Source organism: Thunnus thynnus, chromosome 12 (assembly GCF_963924715.1).
Source record: "Thunnus thynnus chromosome 12, fThuThy2.1, whole genome shotgun sequence".
NCBI classification, from domain to species: domain Eukaryota; kingdom Metazoa; phylum Chordata; class Actinopteri; order Scombriformes; family Scombridae; genus Thunnus; species Thunnus thynnus.
Genome location: NC_089528.1, coordinates 33,961,690 through 33,984,522, shown reverse-complemented (window position 1 = coordinate 33,984,522; position 22,833 = coordinate 33,961,690). Strand labels below are relative to the sequence as shown.

Here is a 22,833-nt window from a genome sequence, read left to right as displayed (position 1 = left end):
CATCAGCAGCAGCAGGAAAAACTCCCCTTTAACAGCAAGAAACCTCCAACATCTGCCTCGACCGGTTGGGTTGAGAGAGACAGAAGCATAATAACAACAATAATAACACTAACAACAATAATTAAAGCTGCAAGCAGCGTTGGTCGGGACCTCGCACTCTGGCCCGTCGGGATCATTTTGCTTTTTAAAAATGAGGGATATTTCTTACAAGTGTGGTGTGCTTTTATTTTGAAAGACTGATTGACGTGTGTACTGTCAGGTGTGTAGAGACAATAAGTAACTGCAGCTGGACACATCTTTTATTGTTTTTGAGATATTAGAGTGTGAGTTTTAAAGTCTTTTCTTGCTCCTCCTGTGATTTTATAATGAGTGTGTATTGCGGAATGTTTCACAGCACTGAGGGAGTGACATCACCAGGAGCAGTTGGAGAGGAGGATTTTAGGGTACGCTTCTTGTGAAATCTCCTCATAAATCCCATGACTTTGGCCAAATCTTACATTAAAAATCATATTTTAGTAGGAAATTTCGTGGTGAATCCATTGATACAGGTTTGAAAGTGGTCAGACTTATAGTTTAGACGTCAGAAGCCTCTGTTTGACATAAAGTTCATGCCCATAGATTGCCTCCCCATTGGTTTACATTGTAAGGATGATGTGGCACTGCAACTTTCAGGGCTTATTAAATCCAAACCGTTCGAGTTATTACAAAGTTTACAACTTATTACAACTTTTGTTCAGCACAGTGTCATAAGTCATGTATTAAAGTTTGAAGCCGATACCATTAACGCCCTCGGAGGAGACAGCGTTTGTTCGGGGTCAAAAATTGGCACAAAGTCGTACTTTCATGGGTGAACTGCGGACTTCCTGTTGGATTTAGGTCAGGGGTGTCAGTGTATGATTTGTAGGTCTTGATGAGACGAATAATTGAGTTTTGGTTTGATCTCTCTACGACATTCCTACGGGCTGTGGCGGCCATTTTAGTGACATAGGTGGCGCTAAAGAGCACATTTTGGCACCATCTCCGCCTATGATGGTGCCTGACCATTAAGGGCTTTGAAGGTGAGGAGAAGGATTTTAAATTCAATTCTGGATTTACAGGAAGCCAATGCAGCGAAGCTAAAATGGGAGGAATGTGGTCTCTTTTTCTAGTTTTAGTCAGAACACGTGGAGCTGCATTCTGGACCAGCTGGAGAGTCTTTAGAGACTTGTTAGAGCAGCAAATCTACACAGATTAGGAGTACAGCCACTTAACAGATGCTTGCTGCTGAGTGTCAGGAAGTTTAGAGATTATTGCACACACACTGATCGGACTGATTACTGACCTGACAGTTGGGGGGGGGTGGGGGGGTGGGGGGGGTTCAATTCAGGGACTCGTCCTGACAATTGGATCAATTTGTGGATTATAATGTTTTGATGGGTTTGTAATTGAATATTCTGCATGTTTGAAGAGGTTTGTAGTCAACATTAGCCATATATGATGAAAACTCATTAAAGGTTCCATTAACCTCCATTTAAACCAGGAATCTTTATTCTCTGATTTTGTTGAAACGTTTTCCATTTTTACATTCAGCCGACCTGAAAAGAAAATGTTCCAACACGTTTCACTGTTTATCTAACAGACTGATGTGTGACCCTGTTTCCATTGAACATCTGCGTTAAAAGCTCTGTGACCTCCGAGTGAAACCGACAACAATCAGGTCACATCTGAGTGCAGACAGTTAATGGATCAGCCTGAGATCAATACGCTGCCGTCATCCATCGATCAGATGGATATAAAGAGCCACAGCATGACGGCCGGCTGCACAGAGCTGAAACCAGCTGCCAGCCAGCCAACATCCAACCGGCATCCAGCCGACGTCCAGCCGACATCCAACCGGCATCCAACCGACATCCAACCGGCATCCAACCGACGTCCATCAGACATCCAACCGACACCCAACCGACATCCAACCGGCATCCAACCGGCATCCAACCGACATCCAACAGACATCCATCAGACATCCAACCGACATCCAGCCGACATCCAACCGGCATCCATCAGACATCCATCAGACATCCAGCCGATACCCTACCAACACCTAACCGGCTTCCAGCCGACATCCAACAGACATCCATCAGACATCCAACCGACATCCAACCGGCATCCAACCGACATCCAACCGGCATCCAACCGACGTCCATCAGACATCCAGCCAACATCCTACTGGTATCCAACCGACACCTAACCGGCATCCAACCGACCTCCATCAGACATCCATCAGACACCCAACCGGCATCCAACCGACGTCCAGCTGATACCCTACCAACACCTAACCGGCTTCCAGCCGACATCCAACAGACATCCATCAGACATCCAACCGACACCCAACCGACATCCAACCGGCATCCAGCCGACACCCAGCCAACATCCTACTGGTATCCAACCGACACCCAACCGACATCCAACCGGCATCCAGCTGACACCCAGCCAACATCCTACTGGTATCCAACCGACATCCATCAGGCATCCATCAGACATCCATCAGGCATCCAACCGACATCCAACCAATTTTCAGCAATGAGTCAACACCATCCAACCAGGACGTCTCTTTGCACTTTGGGGGGAAATTGCAGCTCCTTTCTGAGCGATCACCATCACAGCAGGATGTCGAAGCTCCTCCTCCTGCCTGACCACACCCCCACACAGCGGACTCAGTTGCAGTCACCTCACCTGTTCCCCACCGTAGACGTGCCTGACCACGCCCACTACATCATCGGCTCTGTCATCCTGTTGGTGGGGGTGACGGGCATGCTGGGAAATGGCCTGGTCATCTATGTGTTCTGCTGCAGTCGCACGCTGCGGTCGCCTAGCAACCTGCTGGTGGTCAACTTGGCAGCCACTGACTTCCTGATGTCTCTGACACAGTCCCCTGTCTTCTTTATTGCCAGCCTGCACCGCCGCTGGGTGTTCGGGGAGCTCGCCTGCGAGCTGTATGCCTTCTGCGGAGCGCTGTTCGGCATCACCTCCATGATGACACTGACAGCCATTGCAGTGGACCGCTGCCTTGCTATCACGCGGCCTTTGGCCCTGCTTGGCGGGGTGAGTCACCGCCAGGTGTTGGTGGTGATGGCGGCAGTGTGGTTGTACTCTCTGGGCTGGAGTCTGCCACCATTCTTTGGCTGGAGCGCCTACGTCCCTGAAGGCCTGCAGACGTCCTGCAGCTGGGACTACATGAGCTTCACCGCCGCTGTGCGCACCTACACAATCTTGCTGTTCGCCTTTGTCTTCTTCATCCCTCTGGGCCTCATCACCAGCTGCTACTTCACCATCTTTCGTGCAGTGCGGCGTGCGGGCCGGGAGGTCCGGCAGCTGAACTGTGGAGGAACCAACAAGGCGTATGAACGTCTGCGCAGTGAGTGGCGACTGGCCAAAGTGGCTCTGGGAGTCATCCTGCTGTTTGTTGTGTCCTGGTCGCCGTACTCGGTGGTGGCTCTGACGGCCACGGTTGGCTATGCCCACCTGCTGACGCCCTACATGAACTCAGTTCCTGCCGTCATCGCCAAGGCCTCTGCCATCCACAACCCCATCATCTATGCCATCACACACCCCAAATACCGTGCCGCCATCGGCCGCTACGTGCCACTACTGCGCGCCGTGCTGCGGCTGCAGGAGAAGGACCTGCGCTCCTCCTTCAGCTCCAGCGGTGCCTCATCTCATCGCACCACGTCGACCAGTCAGAGCTCACTGGCCATCCAGCTGAGCGCCGCCGCTCGAGCCAATGGCCGCTGGGGGAGGAGCCGACTATCCTCCACCTCAGACAGTGAGTCCTGCTGGACGGAGAGCGAAGCCGATGGCTCCAGTGTCGGATCGACGGCCTTCAACCGCCAGGTTTCCGCAGACGTCACCGCCAACACCGCAGGCTCCGCCCCCCTCAGCCAGGAGAGAGGCTCAGCTGGCGCAGGACCCGACGCTGACTCACCTGACGGACACCTGCTGCCGGCAGGCTCCACCCCCTGCACGCCATGTTGACACACTTCTTTAAAGTGTGAATGAAGAAATTGTTCAGGACCAGTTTGAGGTTTTAGGGGGATTTTGTCATTAAAGTCTGCTGTGATTGGACAGGCCATCGGGGGTGGAGCTGGGCACTGATGACATCACACTACAAGCCACTACTTCCTATAATTGTGCCTGAAGCTTTTGTAAAGTGCTGGATGATGTGAAACATTATTAACATTATTGATTGATTAGCATCAGGCTCATATAAACAAGTTTGATTTGTTGTTTAAACTCCAGACGTTCATCTCAAGTCTCCTCTTTGATCACTCCTCGCTTGAACAGGAAGTCGTTCCGGTCCGCCATTTTGAAGGTCGTCTCAAAACTCTTATGTTGCTCTGAGCGAGGACCCCGACACGCCCCCTTATTGGATATCAGTTATTGATTAGACGCTGCAGCTGATCGGACTGATCTGACGCATACAGATTCAAATCTAGTTCATCACCTGAGTTGGATATTTAATCTGATTTCTAGTTAAACGTCTGTTAATTAATCTGATCAACAAAACAATCATAAACAACTTTCTTCATGATCGGTTATCTCACCCGTTAACTGTTACGGATCAAATTAAAGTCAGAATTTATTATTCAGTCACATGACAGTCGCTTTGAGTTTCATCATTTCAGTTTTAATCTAATAAATAATTACTATATATATAATTACTATATATATATATAGTAATTATATATAATTACTATATATATAGTAATTATATATATAGTAATTATATATAATTACTATATATATAATTACTATATATATAGTAATTATATATATAGTAATTATATATATAATTACTATATATATAATTACTATATATATAGTAATTATATATAATTACTATATATATAATTACTATATATATAGTAATTATATATATAGTAATTATATATATAATTACTATATATAGTAATTACTATATATATAGTAATTATATATAATTACTATATATATAGTACTATCAGAGTATCAATAAATACACACGCACATAATCAATACATATTATAAACAAACTGTCAGTAGAAATGGTTCCTGTACACAGTATAAATACAGAGTAGTACACAGTATAAATACTGCAGTACACAGTATAAATACAGAGTAGTACACAGTATAAATACTGCAGTACACAGTAAAAATACAGAGTAGTACACAGTATAAATACTGCAGTACACAGTATAAATACAGAGTAGTACACAGTATAAATACAGAGTAGTACACAGTATAAATACAGAGTAGTACACAGTATAAATACTGCAGTACACAGTATAAATACAGAGTAGTACACAGTATGAATACAGAGTAGTACACAGTATAAATACTGCAGTACACGGTATAAATACAGAGTAGTACACAGTATAAATACTGCAGTACACAGTAAAAATACAGAGTAGTACACAGTATAAATACTGCAGTACACGGTATAAATACAGAGTAGTACACAGTATAAATACAGAGTAGTACACCGTATAAATACTGCAGTACACAGTATAAATACTGCAGTACACAGTATAAATACAGAGTAGTACACAGTATAAATACTGCAGTACACAGTATAAATACAGAGTAGTACACAGTATAAATACAGAGTAGTACACAGTATAAATACAGAGTAGTACACAGTATAAATACTGCAGTACACAGTATAAATACAGAGTAGTACACAGTATAAATACTGCAGTACACAGTATAAATACAGAGTAGTACACAGTATAAATACAGAGTAGTACACAGTATAAATACTGTAGTACACAGTATAAATACAGAGTAGTACACAGTATAAATACAGAGTAGTACACAGTATAAATACTGCAGTACACAGTATAAATACAGAGTAGTACACAGTATAAATACAGAGTAGTACACAGTATAAATACTGCAGTACACAGTATAAATACTACAGTACACAGTATAAATACAGAGTAGTACACAGTATAAATACAGAGTAGTACACAGTATAAATACTGCAGTACACAGTATAAATACAGAGTAGTACACAGTATAAATACTGTAGTACACAGTATAAATACTGCAGTACACAGTATAAATACAGAGTAGTACACAGTATAAATACTGTAGTACACAGTATAAATACTGCAGTACACAGTATAAATACAGAGTAGTACACAGTATAAATACTGTAGTACACAGTATAAATACAGAGTAGTACACAGTATAAATACAGAGTAGTACACCGTATAAATACTGCAGTACACAGTATAAATACTGCAGTACACAGTATAAATACAGAGTAGTACACAGTATAAATACTGCAGTACACAGTATAAATACTGCAGTACACAGTATAAATACAGAGTAGTACACAGTATAAATACTGTAGTACACAGTATAAATACTGCAGTACACAGTATAAATACAGAGTAGTACACAGTATAAATACTGTAGTACACAGTATAAATACTGCAGTACACAGTATAAATACAGAGTAGTACACAGTATAAATACTGTAGTACACAGTATAAATACAGAGTAGTACACAGTATAAATACTGTAGTACACAGTATAAATACAGAGTAGTACACAGTATAAATACAGAGTAGTACACCGTATAAATACTGCAGTACACAGTATAAATACTGCAGTACACAGTATAAATACAGAGTAGTACACAGTATAAATACTGCAGTACACAGTATAAATACTGCAGTACACAGTATAAATACAGAGTAGTACACAGTATAAATACTGCAGTACACAGTATAAATACAGAGTAGTACACAGTATAAATACTGTAGTACACAGTATAAATACAGAGTAGTACACAGTATAAATACAGAGTAGTACACCGTATAAATACTGCAGTACACAGTATAAATACAGAGTAGTACACAGTATAAAAACAGAGTAGTACACCGTATAAATAGTGCAGTACACAGTATAAATACAGGAAGTACACCGTATAAATACTGTAGTACACAGTATAAATACAGAGTAGTACACCGTATAAATACTGTAGTACACAGTATAAATACAGAGTAGTACCGATATAAAAACAGAGTAGTACACCGTATAAATACTGCAGTACACAGTATAAATACAGAGTAGTACACAGTATAAATACAGAGTAGTACACCGTATAAATACTACAGTACACAGTGTGAATACTGCAGTACACAGTATAAATACTGCAGTATACAGTATGAATACAGAGCAGTACACAGTATAAATACTGCAGTACACAGTGTGAATACTGCAGTACACAGTATGAATACAGAGCAGTACACAGTATAAATACTACAGTACACAGTATAAATACAGAGTAGTACACAGTATAAATACTGCAGTACACAGTATGAATGCTGCAGTACACAGTATAAATACAGAGCAGTACACAGTATAAATACTACAGTACACAGTATAAATACAGAGTAGTACACAGTATAAATACTGCAGTACACAGTATGAATGCTGCAGTACACAGTATAAATACAGAGTAGTACACCGCATAAATACTGCAGTACACAGTATAAATACAGAGAAGTACACAGTATAAATACTACAGTACACAGTATAAATACTGCAGTATACAGTATGAATACAGAGCACGTCTCCTCGTCTCCTCGTCTCCTCGTCTCTTCTCTCCTCTCTCCTCTCTCCTCGTCTCCTCGTCTCCTCTCTCCTCGTCTCCTCGTCTCCTCTCTCCTCTCTCCTCTCTCCTCTCTCCTCGTCTCCTCTCTCCTCGTCTCCTCGTCTCCTCTCTCCTCGTCTCCTCGTCTCCTCTCTCCTCTCTCCTCTCTCCTCTCTCCTCGTCTCCTCGTCTCCTCTCTCCTCGTCTCCTCTCTCCTCGTCTCCTCGTCTCCTCTCTCCTCTCTCCTCTCTCCTCTCTCCTCGTCTCCTCGTCTCCTCTCTCCTCGTCTCCTCGTCTCCTCTCTCCTCTCTCCTCTCTCCTCTCTCCTCGTCTCCTCGTCTCCTCTCTCCTCGTCTCCTCTCTCCTCGTCTCCTCGTCTCCTCTCTCCTCTCTCCTCTCTCCTCGTCTCCTCGTCTCCTCTCTCCTCTCTCCTCGTCTCCTCGTCTCCTCGTCTCCTCTCTCCTCGTCTCCTCGTCTCCTCGTCTCCTCTCTCCTCTCTCCTCGTCTCCTCGTCTCCTCGTCTCCTCTCTCCTCGTCTCCTCGTCTCCTCGTCTCCTCGTCTCCTCTCTCCTCTCTCCTCGTCTCCTCGTCTCCTCGTCTCCTCTCTCCTCTCTCCTCTCTCCTCGTCTCCTCGTCTCCTCTCTCCTCTCTCCTCGTCTCCTCGTCTCCTCGTCTCCTCTCTCCTCTCTCCTCTCTCCTCGTCTCCTCGTCTCCTCTCTCCTCTCTCCTCTCTCCTCGTCTCCTCGTCTCCTCGTCTCCTCTCTCCTCGTCTCCTCGTCTCCTCGTCTCCTCGTCTCCTCTCTCCTCGTCTCCTCTCTCCTCGTCTCCTCGTCTCCTCTCCTCGTCTCCTCTCTCCTCGTCTCCTCGTCTCCTCGTCTCCTCTCTCCTCGTCTCCTCGTCTCCTCGTCTCCTCGTCTCCTCTCTCCTCTCTCCTCGTCTCCTCGTCTCCTCGTCTCCTCTCTCCTCTCTCCTCTCTCCTCTCTCCTCGTCTCCTCGTCTCCTCTCTCCTCTCTCCTCTCTCCTCGTCTCCTCGTCTCCTCGTCTCCTCTCTCCTCGTCTCCTCGTCTCCTCGTCTCCTCGTCTCCTCGTCTCCTCTCTCCTCTCTCCTCGTCTCCTCGTCTCCTCGTCTCCTCTCTCCTCTCTCCTCGTCTCCTCTCTCCTCGTCTCCTCGTCTCCTCTCTCCTCTCTCCTCTCTCCTCGTCTCCTCGTCTCCTCTCTCCTCTCCTCCTCTCTCCTCGTCTCCTCTCTCCTCTCTCCTCTCTCCTCGTCTCCTCGTCTCCTCTCTCCTCGTCTCCTCTCTCCTCGTCTCCTCGTCTCCTCGTCTCCTCTCTCCTCTCTCCTCGTCTCCTCGTCTCCTCGTCTCCTCTCCTCGTCTCCTCTCTCCTCGTCTCCTCTCTCCTCTCTCCTCGTCTCCTCGTCTCCTCGTCTCCTCTCTCCTCGTCTCCTCGTCTCCTCGTCTCCTCGTCTCCTCTCTCCTCTCTCCTCGTCTCCTCTCTCCTCGTCTCCTCGTCTCCTCTCTCCTCTCTCCTCTCTCCTCGTCTCCTCGTCTCCTCGTCTCCTCTCTCCTCGTCTCCTCGTCTCCTCTCTCCTCGTCTCCTCGTCTCCTCGTCTCCTCGTCTCCTCTCTCCTCGTCTCCTCGTCTCCTCTCTCCTCTCTCCTCGTCTCCTCGTCTCCTCTCTCCTCTCTCCTCTCTCCTCGTGTGGCTTTAATGAGTCTGTGGCTGACTGATCAATACATAATCAAACATATTGATCTGTGTTGATCTGCTTCTTCTTCACTGGTCATGAAAAACACTGCAGACGCCATGTTGGGTTTCTCTCCCAATGACATAAATAATTAATTAATTAATTAATTATTATTATTATTACATCAGTGATGTCACTTCTCAGTCCAATCTGTGTATTGTTTGTAAAGCTGCTGTCAATAAAGCTTCAGTGGATTGAAGCTGTTAATCCGGCAGCATAGATTAGCGTGTTCAGTCTGTTAGCAGTTAGCAGATTAGCTGCGTGCTGTTAATCTGTGAGCTGCAGGCAACATGTCGGTCAGGAGGAACACGATGCTGCTCTCAGGTACGTCTCCACCAAACTGCTTCATTCTACACTCATCAGCTGACTGCAGGTTAACGAGGGTTAACGAGCTTCATTCACCTGAAAACATCCAACAATCAGCTGTTTTAGGTTTGATTTGTTTATTATCTGATTCATGTTTAAGGTGAAATCTGTAAACAGGTGAAGTCACATTAACGTCCGTGTTTCAACCAATCACAGCTCTTCATCCAGACAGCAGTGGACTCAATAAATACACCAACACGCTGTTTATATTTCACTCAGTGTTTCTGATCATTGAGGCCAAAAATGTTTGATTCTGCAGCAGCTTTTCTCAGATAATTTGATATAATTTGTGATGTTTTATGTCTCTTTTTGTGGTAAAAATGCAGGAATTGAGAGAAATTGCAAGCAAAGGAAAATAATGTGATTTTTAAAAACTACCAATGACACCTGACATGAGAGCAGCAACACGACACTCAACAGCAGGAAGATATCATGTATCCTGGACTACGGCAACTCAGAAGGACACATTACTTCACACACAGAAGCACATAGCAAACATACAATATATAATGACTTCCTGGATAAAAAGCCGATCACAGAAACAACTATATTTCAGCTGAACATGAGAACCATGAGGACTCAACGTTCTATAAACAGAAAATACTGTGCTTGAGTTCCATTTATAACCTTTATTAAATAAACTTTCAGCTCAACATCAGCAGCAAATAAAATCATCAATTATGTTATTAAAATAAATCTAGTTGGATGTTTATGTTTGAGGCAGATTATGTCTCCGGACTCACTGAATCAAACCTCATCTGGGAACATCTGGGAACATCTGGGAACATTTGGGAACATTTGGGAACATTTGGGAACATTTGGGAATAGTTTTGCTCGTCTATGGCATCGTGTTTGTTGGCAGGTGAGATTTGTCGTCAGTTGCCGCCACACCAAACGCTGCGATTGGTCCAAACCACAAGCAGCTGCTGATTCAGACGTTTATGCAGAAAAGTTGCTGTAATTTAACTAAACTGCAGCTCATAAATATTGTGGAGATTAATGAGTTTCCTGGAGGAAGTGATGACGTGTCGGTAATGCAAATAAAACTCCTCACACACACTGAAAACAATAAATTCATGACGTCCACATGTGAGACGGATCAATTACAGACATTGATTTTGTTTATACAGACAGTTTTATGTTAATTAATTAATTTGTTTGTTTGTTTCTTTGTCTGTCAGCGCTGCTGTGTGCGTCGCTGGTTTCTGTCTCAGCCTTTGTGGAGGAGCTGGACGACTCGTGAGTTCAAACATTTTTTATTAATTATTAATTATTTATTATTATTATATAATAATTTACATATTCTGAGATATATATACAGTACATATATCTCAGAACATATATACAGTACTTTTATATCTGTATATACACATATATACATATATATGAATATATATGGTGGCCCTGAGGTGCAAAACACAACATTGTTGTTGTATCTATATATATGTGTATATATACACATATATACATACCTGTATGTTTATTCATGTGTTTATGTATATATACTGTATATATGTATATATGTTTTATAGTGCCTATTCCATAGACTGTAAAAAATATGGACGTAGTCACCGTGACGTCACTTGTTGGTTTGTGAACTGCCGTTTTGAAGCCTTGAGTTTATTGATTTGACCGTCGCCATGTTTGATTTTTTGGGCCAGAAGTGACCATATTTGGATGAGAGGGTGGAGCTGACCATAGCGCTAGCTGCTAGCTTGGTTAACACAGTGCAGTTATAATCTATGGTTAACAGTGATAATGATAATGCTAATTTCTGCTAGCAAAAAACACTGTAAAAACTGAACATCAACTCCTTAGAGGATCTTTTATCACAAGCAAATGCTGAACAAGACTTTTTTAGGACAAAAATGTTACAATTAACTTTCATGAACTGAAAACACACTGAAATAGCGACACTACACCTATAATCTGTGAATCTGGGGTTACGCCATGGTTATGTCACAAAGTTGTTGCTATGGTAATGACTTGTCAATCACAACATAGCCCCACCCTAAAGCATACGCTGCTTTATCATCTATTTTATTCTAAATAGACCATAATTTACTAAATGAACATCATGCTGTATTGAAGAAGACTTGAAACTAGCGATTGAGACCATAAACTCATTAGGAAAGTGTTTACTGAGCTAATAAATCCAGTTCGCAGTCGGGTCGTTTTCTCATAGATTTCAATACAATCAGACTTCTTTTGCAGCCAGTGGCGTCGCCTCCTGCTGGCCGTTAGAGAGAACGCAGCAAAAACAGCAACTAAATGGATCCTGTAGTCAGTTTGTTTACTGAACAGATCAGACAGGAATAAATATGGAGTCAATAACAAACAAAACTTACTTATTGATTTTTACTGTTTGAATATTTATTGATTTCTTTGAGTTCAGTCTAAACTCTTTGACACGGTTTGTCCCTTGTCAGCCTCCGTACATTCTCATATTTATATCTTTTCACTTGTTTTTTCGTCATTGACTTCAGTTTTATTACTTGTTTGTTTTCTTTTATTGATCTGAAATGATTCTCTGATAATTGATGATATAAGTTGTTTTCAGTTTCTTCATGTTCGTATTGAAATCAATAATCAGTTTCTGTGTCTGACAGCTTCATGGACACGAAAGGAGATGACGAGATCTGGCTCATTAAAGTATTTACACATTTATTTCACATTTATTACACATTTATTGCACATTTATTTCACATATATATCACATTTATTACACATTTATTGCACATTTATTTCACATATATATCACATTTATTACACATTTATTGCACATTTATTTCACATATATATCACATTTATTACACATTTATTGCATGTTTATATCACATTGATTACACATTTATTTCACATTTATTTCACATTTATTTCACATTTATTTCACATATATCACATTTATTACACATTTATTACACATTTATTACACATTTATATCACATTTATTACACATTTATTACTATTTATTACACATTTATTACCATTTATTACACATTTATTTCAAATTTATTACACATTTATTACACATTTATTTCACATTTATTACACATTTATTTCACATTTATTACACATTTATTACCATTTATTACACATTTATTACCATTTATTACACATTTATTACTATTTATTACACATTTATTACCATTTATTACTATTTATTACACATTTATTACCATTTATTACACATTTATTTGCACATTTATATCACATTTATTTCACATTTATTACTATTTATTACACATTTATTACCATTTATTACACATTTATTTCAAATTTATTACACATTTATTACACATTTATTTCACATTTATTACACATTTATTACCATTTATTACACATTTATTACCATTTATTACACATTTATTTGCACATTTATATCACATTTATTTCACATTTATTACCATTTATTACACATTTATTACACATTTATTACACATTTATTTCACATTTATTAATATTTATTACACATTTATTACACATTTATTTCACATTTATTTCACATTTATTACACATTTATTACCATTTATTACACATTTATTTGCACATTTATATCACATTTATTTCACATTTATTACCATTTATTACACATTTATTACACATTTATTACACATTTATTTCACATTTATTACTATTTATTACACATTTATTACACATTTATTTCACATTTATTACACATTTATTGCACATTTATTTCACATATATATCACATTTATTACACATTTATTGCACATTTATTTCACATATATATATCACATTTATTACACATTTATTGCACATTTATTTCACATATATATCACATTTATTACACATTTATTGCATGTTTATATCACATTGATTACACATTTATTTCACATTTATTTCACATTTATTTCACATTTATTTCACATATATCACATTTATTACACATTTATTACACATTTATTACACATTTATATCACATTTATTACACATTTATTACTATTTATTACACATTTATTACCATTTATTACACATTTATTTCAAATTTATTACACATTTATTACACATTTATTTCACATTTATTACACATTTATTTCACATTTATTACACATTTATTACCATTTATTACACATTTATTACCATTTATTACACATTTATTACTATTTATTACACATTTATTACCATTTATTACTATTTATTACACATTTATTACCATTTATTACACATTTATTTGCACATTTATATCACATTTATTTCACATTTATTACTATTTATTACACATTTATTACCATTTATTACACATTTATTTCAAATTTATTACACATTTATTACACATTTATTTCACATTTATTACACATTTATTACCATTTATTACACATTTATTACCATTTATTACACATTTATTTGCACATTTATATCACATTTATTTCACATTTATTACCATTTATTACACATTTATTACACATTTATTACACATTTATTTCACATTTATTAATATTTATTACACATTTATTACACATTTATTTCACATTTATTTCACATTTATTACACATTTATTACCATTTATTACACATTTATTTGCACATTTATATCACATTTATTTCACATTTATTACCATTTATTACACATTTATTACACATTTATTACACATTTATTTCACATTTATTACTATTTATTACACATTTATTACACATTTATTTCACATTTATTTCACATTTATTACACATTTATTACCATTTATTACACATTTATTTCACATTTATTTCACATATATCACATTTATTACACATTTATTACACATTTATTACACATTTATTACCAGTTATTACACATTTATTACACATTTATTACCATTTATTACACATTTATTTCAAATTTATTACACATTTATTACACATTTATTTCACATTTATTTCACATTTATTACTATTTATTACACATTTATTACCATTTATTACACATTTATTACACATTTATTTCACATTTATTACACATTTATTTCACATTTATTTCACATTTATTACACATTTATTACCATTTATTACACATTTATTTCACATTTATTACACATTTATTACCATTTATTACACATTTATTACACATTTATTTCACATTTATTACACATTTATTACACATTTATTTCACATTTATTTCACATTTATTACACATTTATTACCATTTATTACACATTTATTTCACATTTATTTCACATTTATTACCATTTATTACACATTTATTACACATTTATTTCACATTTATTACACATTTATTACACATTTATTTCACATTTATTTCACATTTATTACACATTTATTACCATTTATTACACATTTATTACACATTTATTACCAGTTATTACACATTTATTACACATTTATTACCATTTATTACACATTTATTTCAAATTTATTACACATTTATTACACATTTATTACACATTTATTACTATTTATTACACATTTATTACACATTTATTACACATTTATTTCACATTTATTTCACATTTATTACACATTTATTACCATTTATTACACATTTATTACACATTTATTACCAGTTATTACACATTTATTTCACATTTATTTCACATTTATTACTATTTATTACACATTTATTACCATTTATTACACATTTATTACACATTTATTTCACATTTATTTCACATTTATTACACATTTATTACCATTTATTACACATTTATTACACATTTATTTCACATTTATTACACATTTATTACACATTTATTTCACATTTATTTCACATTTATTACACATTTATTACCATTTATTTCACATTTATTTCACATTTATTACCATTTATTTCACATTTATTTCACATTTATTTCACATATATCACATTTATTACACATTTATTACCATTTATTACACATTTATTACCAGTTATTACACATTTATTACACATTTATTACACATTTATTACCATTTATTACCAGTTATTACACATTTATTACACATTTATTACCATTTATTACTATTTATTACACATTTATTACCATTTATTACACATTTATTACACATTTATTTCACATTTATTTCACATTTATTTCACATTTATTACACATTTATTACCATTTATTACACATTTATTACACATTTATTTCACATTTATTACACATTTATTACACATTTATTTCACATTTATTTCACATTTATTACACATTTATTACCATTTATTTCACATTTATTTCACATTTATTACCATTTATTTCACATTTATTTCACATTTATTTCACATATATCACATTTATTACACATTTATTACCATTTATTACACATTTATTACACATTTATTACCAGTTATTACACATTTATTACACATTTATTACACATTTATTACCATTTATTACCAGTTATTACACATTTATTACACATTTATTACCATTTATTACCATTTATTACACATTTATTTCACATTTATTACCAGTTATTACCATTTATTACCAGTTATTACACATTTATTACACATTTATTACCAGTTATTACACATTTATTACACATTTATTACTATTTATTACACATTTATTTCAAATTTATTACACATTTATTACCAGTTATTACACATTTATTACACATTTATTACCAGTTATTACACATTTATTACACATTTATTACACATTTATTACCAGTTATTACACATTTATTACACATTTATTACACATTTATTACCAGTTATTACACATTTATTACACATTTATTACACATTTATTACACATTAATTTCACATTTATTTCACATCTTTACACATTTCTCCATTGAAAACATCTGAATGATGAGCAGACAGTTTTCAATGTGACTTCTGTATTTTCGTTCATATCAGAACATACTGACATATTGATTGATGATGTCACAGGATGTTCATTGGTCGGTGTGGTTCCTCCCTCACCTGTCATACATTGTGTCTGCAGTTTTACGCCCCCTGGTGCACCTTCTGTAAACAGCTGGATCCGGTCTGGCATCAGATCGGATCTGAACTCAAGAGTCTCGGCTCTCCGGTCAACGTCGGAAAATCAGACGCCACCGCCAACACGGGTGAGTCTCAAACAGGTGAGCCTCACAGAGGTGAGCCTCAAACAGGTGAGCCTCACAGAGGTGAGCCTCAAACAGGTGAGCCTCAAACAAGTGAGCCTCACAGAGGTGAGCCTCAAACAAGTGAGCCTCACACAGGTGAGCCTCAAACAGGTGAGCCTCAAACAGGTGAGCCTCACACAGGTGAGCCTCAAACAGGTGAGCCTCACACAGGTGAGCCTCAAACAGGTGAGCCTCACAGAGGTGAGCCTCACAGAGGTGAGCCTCAAACAGGTGAGCCTCAAACAAGTGAGCCTCACACAGGTGAGCCTCAAACAGGTGAGCCTCACACAGGTGAGCCTCAAACAAGTGAGCCTCACACAGGTGAGCCTCAAACAGGTGAGCCTCAAACAGTTGAGCCTCAAACAGGAAACCAATACAGCTGTAATAACAAACTAAACAACTGTCTCTGTTTCCATGGTGACAACAGAGTTTATGTTCACTTACCTGGTGACTGTCACACACACACACACCTGAATTTATATCACATGAGGTCAGAGGTCAGAGGTCAACCTGTCTGTTCTTCCTGCAGGTTTGGCCAAAGAGTTCAGAGTCAGAGGTTACCCCGCCATCCTCATGTAAGTGACATCATTGTGACATCACCACACTGCGACCAATCAGCTGCAGCATTCGACAGTTGAGATTTGAGTGGTATTATTGATGTGATATTACTGATGTATTGATCTGATCAGCTCATATAATCAGGCTGATTTTAACAGACACTCAGTAGATTATCATCGTTTTTTCAGCCTTTTGTATATTTTACGAGCATTTAGCTGCTGGTTGGTGATAATTTTGTGGTAATTTTGTGTCCTGGATATAATAATAATAATAATAATAATAATAATAATAATAATATAATAATATAATATAGTAATATAATTATTGATCCTGATGTGATTCTAACAGCTGTTTGCTGTTTCAGGCTGAAGAAAGATGTGAAATATGATTATTCAGGACCCAGAACCAAAGATGGAATCATGGACTTTGCTAATCGTATCGCTGGGTGAGTAAACACAAAACAATCGAATATTATTTATTATTATTATATAATAGTATTTATTTTTATCACTATTGGTTTATTATTATTATTGTGTGTGTGTCGTTCAGGCCGCAGGTTCGAGCTCTGACGAGTCTGCAGCTCTTCCAACACGCCATGAGTCGACATGATGTCATGTTTGTTTACATCGGAGCGACATCACCACTGAAGGTAAACACACCCACACAGCGGTTGTTGTCCTGAGACCAACATACTGTATCACGGTCCTGGACAACAACGCTAGTGATGTCATCACAGAGAGACCTGCTGCCGCTGCCGCAAGATTTAAAGAAAAATTAAAAAAGGCGGTAAAAACATCTGGAAACTACAAGGTGAGACCAGGAAGTTTTCAGATGTACTTGTTAGCTTCTGCTATGATGGTTGCTTTGTTTATCGCTATCTTTGGCTTTTGGGCAATATTGCAAAAGCAGATTTATTTCAATATCATCATGATAATAAATCTGCAGACGAGCGTAAACTAATAAGAACATTTCATAATTTTCATGTTGGACGTTGAGGTCAACATGCAGATGATGGTCTGAAGACAACATCATATAACAGGAAATAAAGCAACGTTGACTTGAGAACACACATCAACATACCAGCTAACAGGAATGAATGCGAGTTGTTGGGAAAATATATAACATGTATCTGTGCAACAAGAAAAGCCGTTTAATAAACACTACAGTGTTGAGATATCTGCTTTTGTAATATTGTTGATGTTAAACAGCTCTCACTGTTGCTTGTTGCCCATAAAATTGCTGGATGTGTCACTAAGTTGCTCTAATCTCAACCAACATCAATAACGGCGGGAAGTTTATGCTTTGTTAGCTAAAGCTGGATATTTTGCTTGTGGCCTTTAAATATAAAAATAAACCAAATGTCTTTTTGAGTCAAATATTATTTATATTTACAGCACACATTAAAAGTTTGGTTAGTATTGCTAGCTTGCTCATGTTTGCTAGCTAGCTAAGTTTTAGCCTTTTTAGCTAGATGCGCTATAACAACATCAATATCTAAATATTACTTTCAGATTGTTACAATTTGAGCCAGAAATATAGCAATGCAATCAGTTTTGGCTGGTAGCAACCTGGCTAACTGTTAGCTTAGCTGTGCAAGCTAATGTTAGCTTACTTTCATAATAATAATCATACTAATAAAGCTGTAATAACAGACACGCATAAACTAACAAGTACATTTAAAACTCTCATGTTGGTCTCATCTTGTCGTCTTTGCACAGAGCAGGGCGCTCTGTGATGACATCACAAACACTGATTGGCTGAAAGACTTGTCCAGAGCTGACACACACACACACTCACTCTGACCTGTGTGTGTGTGTGTGTGTGTGTGTGTGTGTGTGTGTGTGTGTGTGTGCGTGTGTGTACGCGTGTGCGTGCGTGTGTGTGTGCGTGCGTGCGTGTGTGCGTGCGTGCGTGTGTGCGTGCGTGCGTGTGTGCATGCGTGCGTGTGTGCGTGCGTGCGTGTGTGCGTGCGTGCGTGTGTGTGTGTGTCTACAGGGAAACTACTCGACTGCAGCTGAGCGGCTGATCGTCCACACGTACTTCTTCTCTGCTTCCAGAGACGTGCTGCCGAAGGTCAGAACGTCTGCAGCGGTTCCTTCTAATAAAACTGTTTTTAAGATGTTTTTTAAGCTGTTTTAAGATGTTTTAGGCAGTTTTTCCTGTGATTGACAGCTGATGGAGGAGAAGCAGACAGGAAACATGTCTGACAGTCACGTTTGGTGGATCAGAGGTTTTTTGTTAGCAGCTGATAAAAGTTCAAACTGGAACATTTAGTTTTTAGATGATAACTTTATTATTATTATTAGCTGCGACAGGTGAGCACAGAGGCTGGTTGACAGCAGGTGTTCAGGTGTTTCTGTGTTTCCAGGCCGTCTCCATCTCCTCTCTGCCGGCGGTGGTCGTCTTTAAAGACGGGACCTACTTCACCTACAGCGGTGAGACAACAAGCTGACCTCTGACCTCTGACCTTACAATTAATTTAACATTCAATAGCAGTTCAACATTTCTATTGATTGTTTTAAATGAACCATCCTCAGGTGTTCAGACTGACGTCCAGGTAAATGTTCTGAACGAGTTTCTGATGTGTTTCAGAGGAACGTGACGGCGAGCTGAAGTCGTGGATCAACAGAGAACGTTTCCCAAACTATAACAAGATCGACAGCTACACGCTGTACGCCATGGGAGAGTCAGGTAACACGTGATGTCACGTCCTCAGGTGACACGTGATGTCACGTCGTCAGGTGACACGTGATGTCACGTCGTCAGGTGACACGTGATGTCACGTCCTCAGGTGACACGTGATGTCACGTCCTCAGGTGACACGTGATGTCACGTCCTCAGGTGACACGTGATGTCACGTCCTCAGGTGACACGTGATGTCACGCCTGTCAGGTGACACGTGATGTCACGTCCTCAGGTGACACGTGATGTCACGCCTGTCAGGTGACACGTGATGTCACGTCCTCAGGTGACACGTGATGTCACGCCTGTCAGGTGACACGTGATGTCACGTCCTCAGGTGACACGTGATGTCAGTTGATGACGATGAATATAAACTGGGAGGGTTTGTCTTCCTGTCTGCAGGTAAACTGGTGCTGCTGGCGCTGGTGGAGGAGAAGCGTCTGTGTGAGAAAAGTTTAAGGTACAGCTGCATCATCATCATCATCATCATCATCATCAACACTCACATAAACACTGGGACCTGCCTGTGATGTCTTTGTGTTTCCTGTTCAGGTATAAACGTCTGGTGGAGAAAGTGGCTGCAGACTACAGAGAGATTTACAGCAGGTCAGAACCTTCCAGAGCTTTCAGCTGAAACTCTGAGATGAAGAAACTGAAACTGAAACTAACTTCCTGTCTGTCTCTCAGGAACTTCTACTTTGGTTTCATGGAGGGGGGCTCCTACATCGACGGGCTGCTGATGAGGTGAGCGACTGATTCATGTCTCATGAAGTGTCTGAGAGGACGTCCTGAAACACTGACTGTCATTAACATCAAGTCAGTTTTATTTATCTCAGGACTGTTCCCACATAGAGCAGGTCTGGACTGAACTCTGTAATCCACAGAGACCCAACAGTCCTCCATCAGCAGCAGCAGGAAAAACCTCCAGCAGAACCGGACTCTAGGTGGTTCCGTCTGCCTCGACCGGTTGAGTTGAGAGAGAAAGAAAGAGAAGCACAATAACAACAATAATAACAATAGAAATATGACCAATAATGATGGTAAATGGTAAATGGACTGTACTTGTTTAGCGCCTTTCTAGTCTTCCGACCACTCAAAGCGCTTTTTACACTACGAATCACATTCATACGCTGAACGGGTACAGGAGCGACCGTGCAGGGTCCCAACCTGCCCATCAGAGGAAACTCACCATTCACACACTGATGGTTCAGCCATCAGGAGCAATTTGGGGTCAAGTGTCTTGCCCAAGGACACTTGACCCCAAATTGTGGACTGGACGAGCCGGGAATCGAACCGCCGATCTTCCGATTAGTGGACGACCCGCTCTACCTCCTGAACCACAGCCGTAGTAACAGTAGTAGCAGTGGGCATCAAGCAGGACCAGCAGGGGGTCTGTGACCCTGGTCCACAGGAAGCAAAGTTAGTGACATGCATTGATGTTACATGAATACATACAGATGGAGAGGAGGAGGAGGAGAGAGGAGCTCAGTGCATCATGGGAAGTCCCCCAGCAGTCTAGGCCTATAGCAGCATAACTAAGGGCTGATCCAAGGCAAGCCTGGTCGGCCCTAACTATAAGCTTTATCAAAAAGGAAAGTTTTAAGCCTACTCTTAAACATAGAGGGGTGTCTGCACCCCGGACTGAATCCGGTAGATGGTTCCATAGAAGAGGAGCCTGATAGCTGAAGGCTCTGCCTCCCATTCTACTTTTAAAGACTGTAGGGACCACCAGTAAGCTGCATACTGGGAGCACAGTGTTCTAGTGGGATAATACGGTATTATGAGCTCTTCAAGATATGATGGTGTCTGACCATTAAGGGCTTTGTAAGTTAGGAGAAGGATTTTAAATTCTATTCTAGATTTTACAGGAAGCCAATGTAGTGAAGCTAAAATGGGAGAAATGTGATCTCTTTTTCTAGTTTTAGTCAGAACACGTGCAGCTGCATTCTGGACCAGCTGGAGAGTCTTTAGAGACTTGTTAGAGCAGCCTGATAATAAGGAACTGCAATAATCCAGCCTAGAAGTAACAAACAGGAAGTCGTGTTGTCGTATCATTGATTGATTGATTGATCAGCGTCTGTTCTGTCTGTTCTGTCAGTGAGGTCGTTGTGCCGTCCTTTATCGTGGTCGATCTATCCAGTGACAGCTACTTCCTGCCAGCTGGCGACATAGAGACGGAGCGCCACCTGCTGGACTTCCTGGACAAGGTGTTGGACGGCAGCGTGCAGGTGAGTCAGACAGACTGAGAGTGAGACGGGTCGGTTTCTGTCTGTCTGACTCTGTGTTTGTGTTTCAGTCTCAGGGAGGAAACGGAGTCGCTCAGCGGGTCAAACGCTTCGTTTACGACGCCAAAGTCATGCTGACGGTAAGTCCTCATCAGTCTGTCTGTAGTTAGTGTCTCAGTGACCTCTGACCTCTGACCCCTGACCTCTGTCTGTCTGTCTGTCCAGCCGTTGTTCAGCCAGGCTCCTCTGCTCGGCTGTTTCCTGGTCTGCCTCCCGCTCGTCCTCGTCATGGTTACCTGCTACCTGTGCAGTAAAGCCCGGTCCGCCGACACCGACGAGGACGGCGTCGCGCTGTTAGCTCCGTCGGCACAAAGCAGCCGAAAACTGACCGACAAGAAGTCAGACTGAAGAGGGACGAGAGGATCAACACACCTGTGGTTTACCTGCTGTGACCTCACCTGTCTGTCTCCCTTCACAATAAAAGCCTGTTTGTTGTTCTCTGTGTTTGTTGTGAAAGTTTCTCTGAGCTCAACTTAAATCTCACCTGGCCGTACCTGCAGGATTAATGACATCACAGCTAGTCTGGA

General features: G+C 39.6%; 2 protein-coding genes across 2 annotated transcripts; both read left to right on the top strand.

The window, feature by feature from the left end:
• Nucleotides 1-2,477: 2,477 nt before the first annotated feature.
• Nucleotides 2,478-4,598, top strand: opn4.1 (opsin 4.1). Its single transcript, XM_067607023.1, has one exon. It carries the CDS (start codon nt 2,557-2,559, stop codon nt 4,006-4,008), a length of 1,452 nt encoding a protein of 483 aa, XP_067463124.1. The 5' UTR covers nt 2,478-2,556; the 3' UTR covers nt 4,009-4,598.
• A 4,972-nt stretch (nt 4,599-9,570) lies between these two features.
• Nucleotides 9,571-22,746, top strand: LOC137194846 (protein disulfide-isomerase tmx3a-like). Its single transcript, XM_067607025.1, has 16 exons — nt 9,571-9,687; nt 10,911-10,968; nt 12,339-12,381; nt 16,619-16,742; nt 17,311-17,356; nt 17,704-17,784; nt 17,889-17,988; nt 19,335-19,412; nt 19,708-19,774; nt 19,932-20,030; nt 20,424-20,481; nt 20,574-20,627; nt 20,709-20,765; nt 22,120-22,249; nt 22,318-22,386; nt 22,472-22,746. The coding sequence occupies exons 1-16, from the start codon at nt 9,654-9,656 to the stop codon at nt 22,652-22,654; spliced, it is 1,281 nt and encodes a 426-aa protein (XP_067463126.1). The 5' UTR covers nt 9,571-9,653; the 3' UTR covers nt 22,655-22,746.
• The last annotated feature ends 87 nt before the right edge of the window (nt 22,747-22,833 follow it).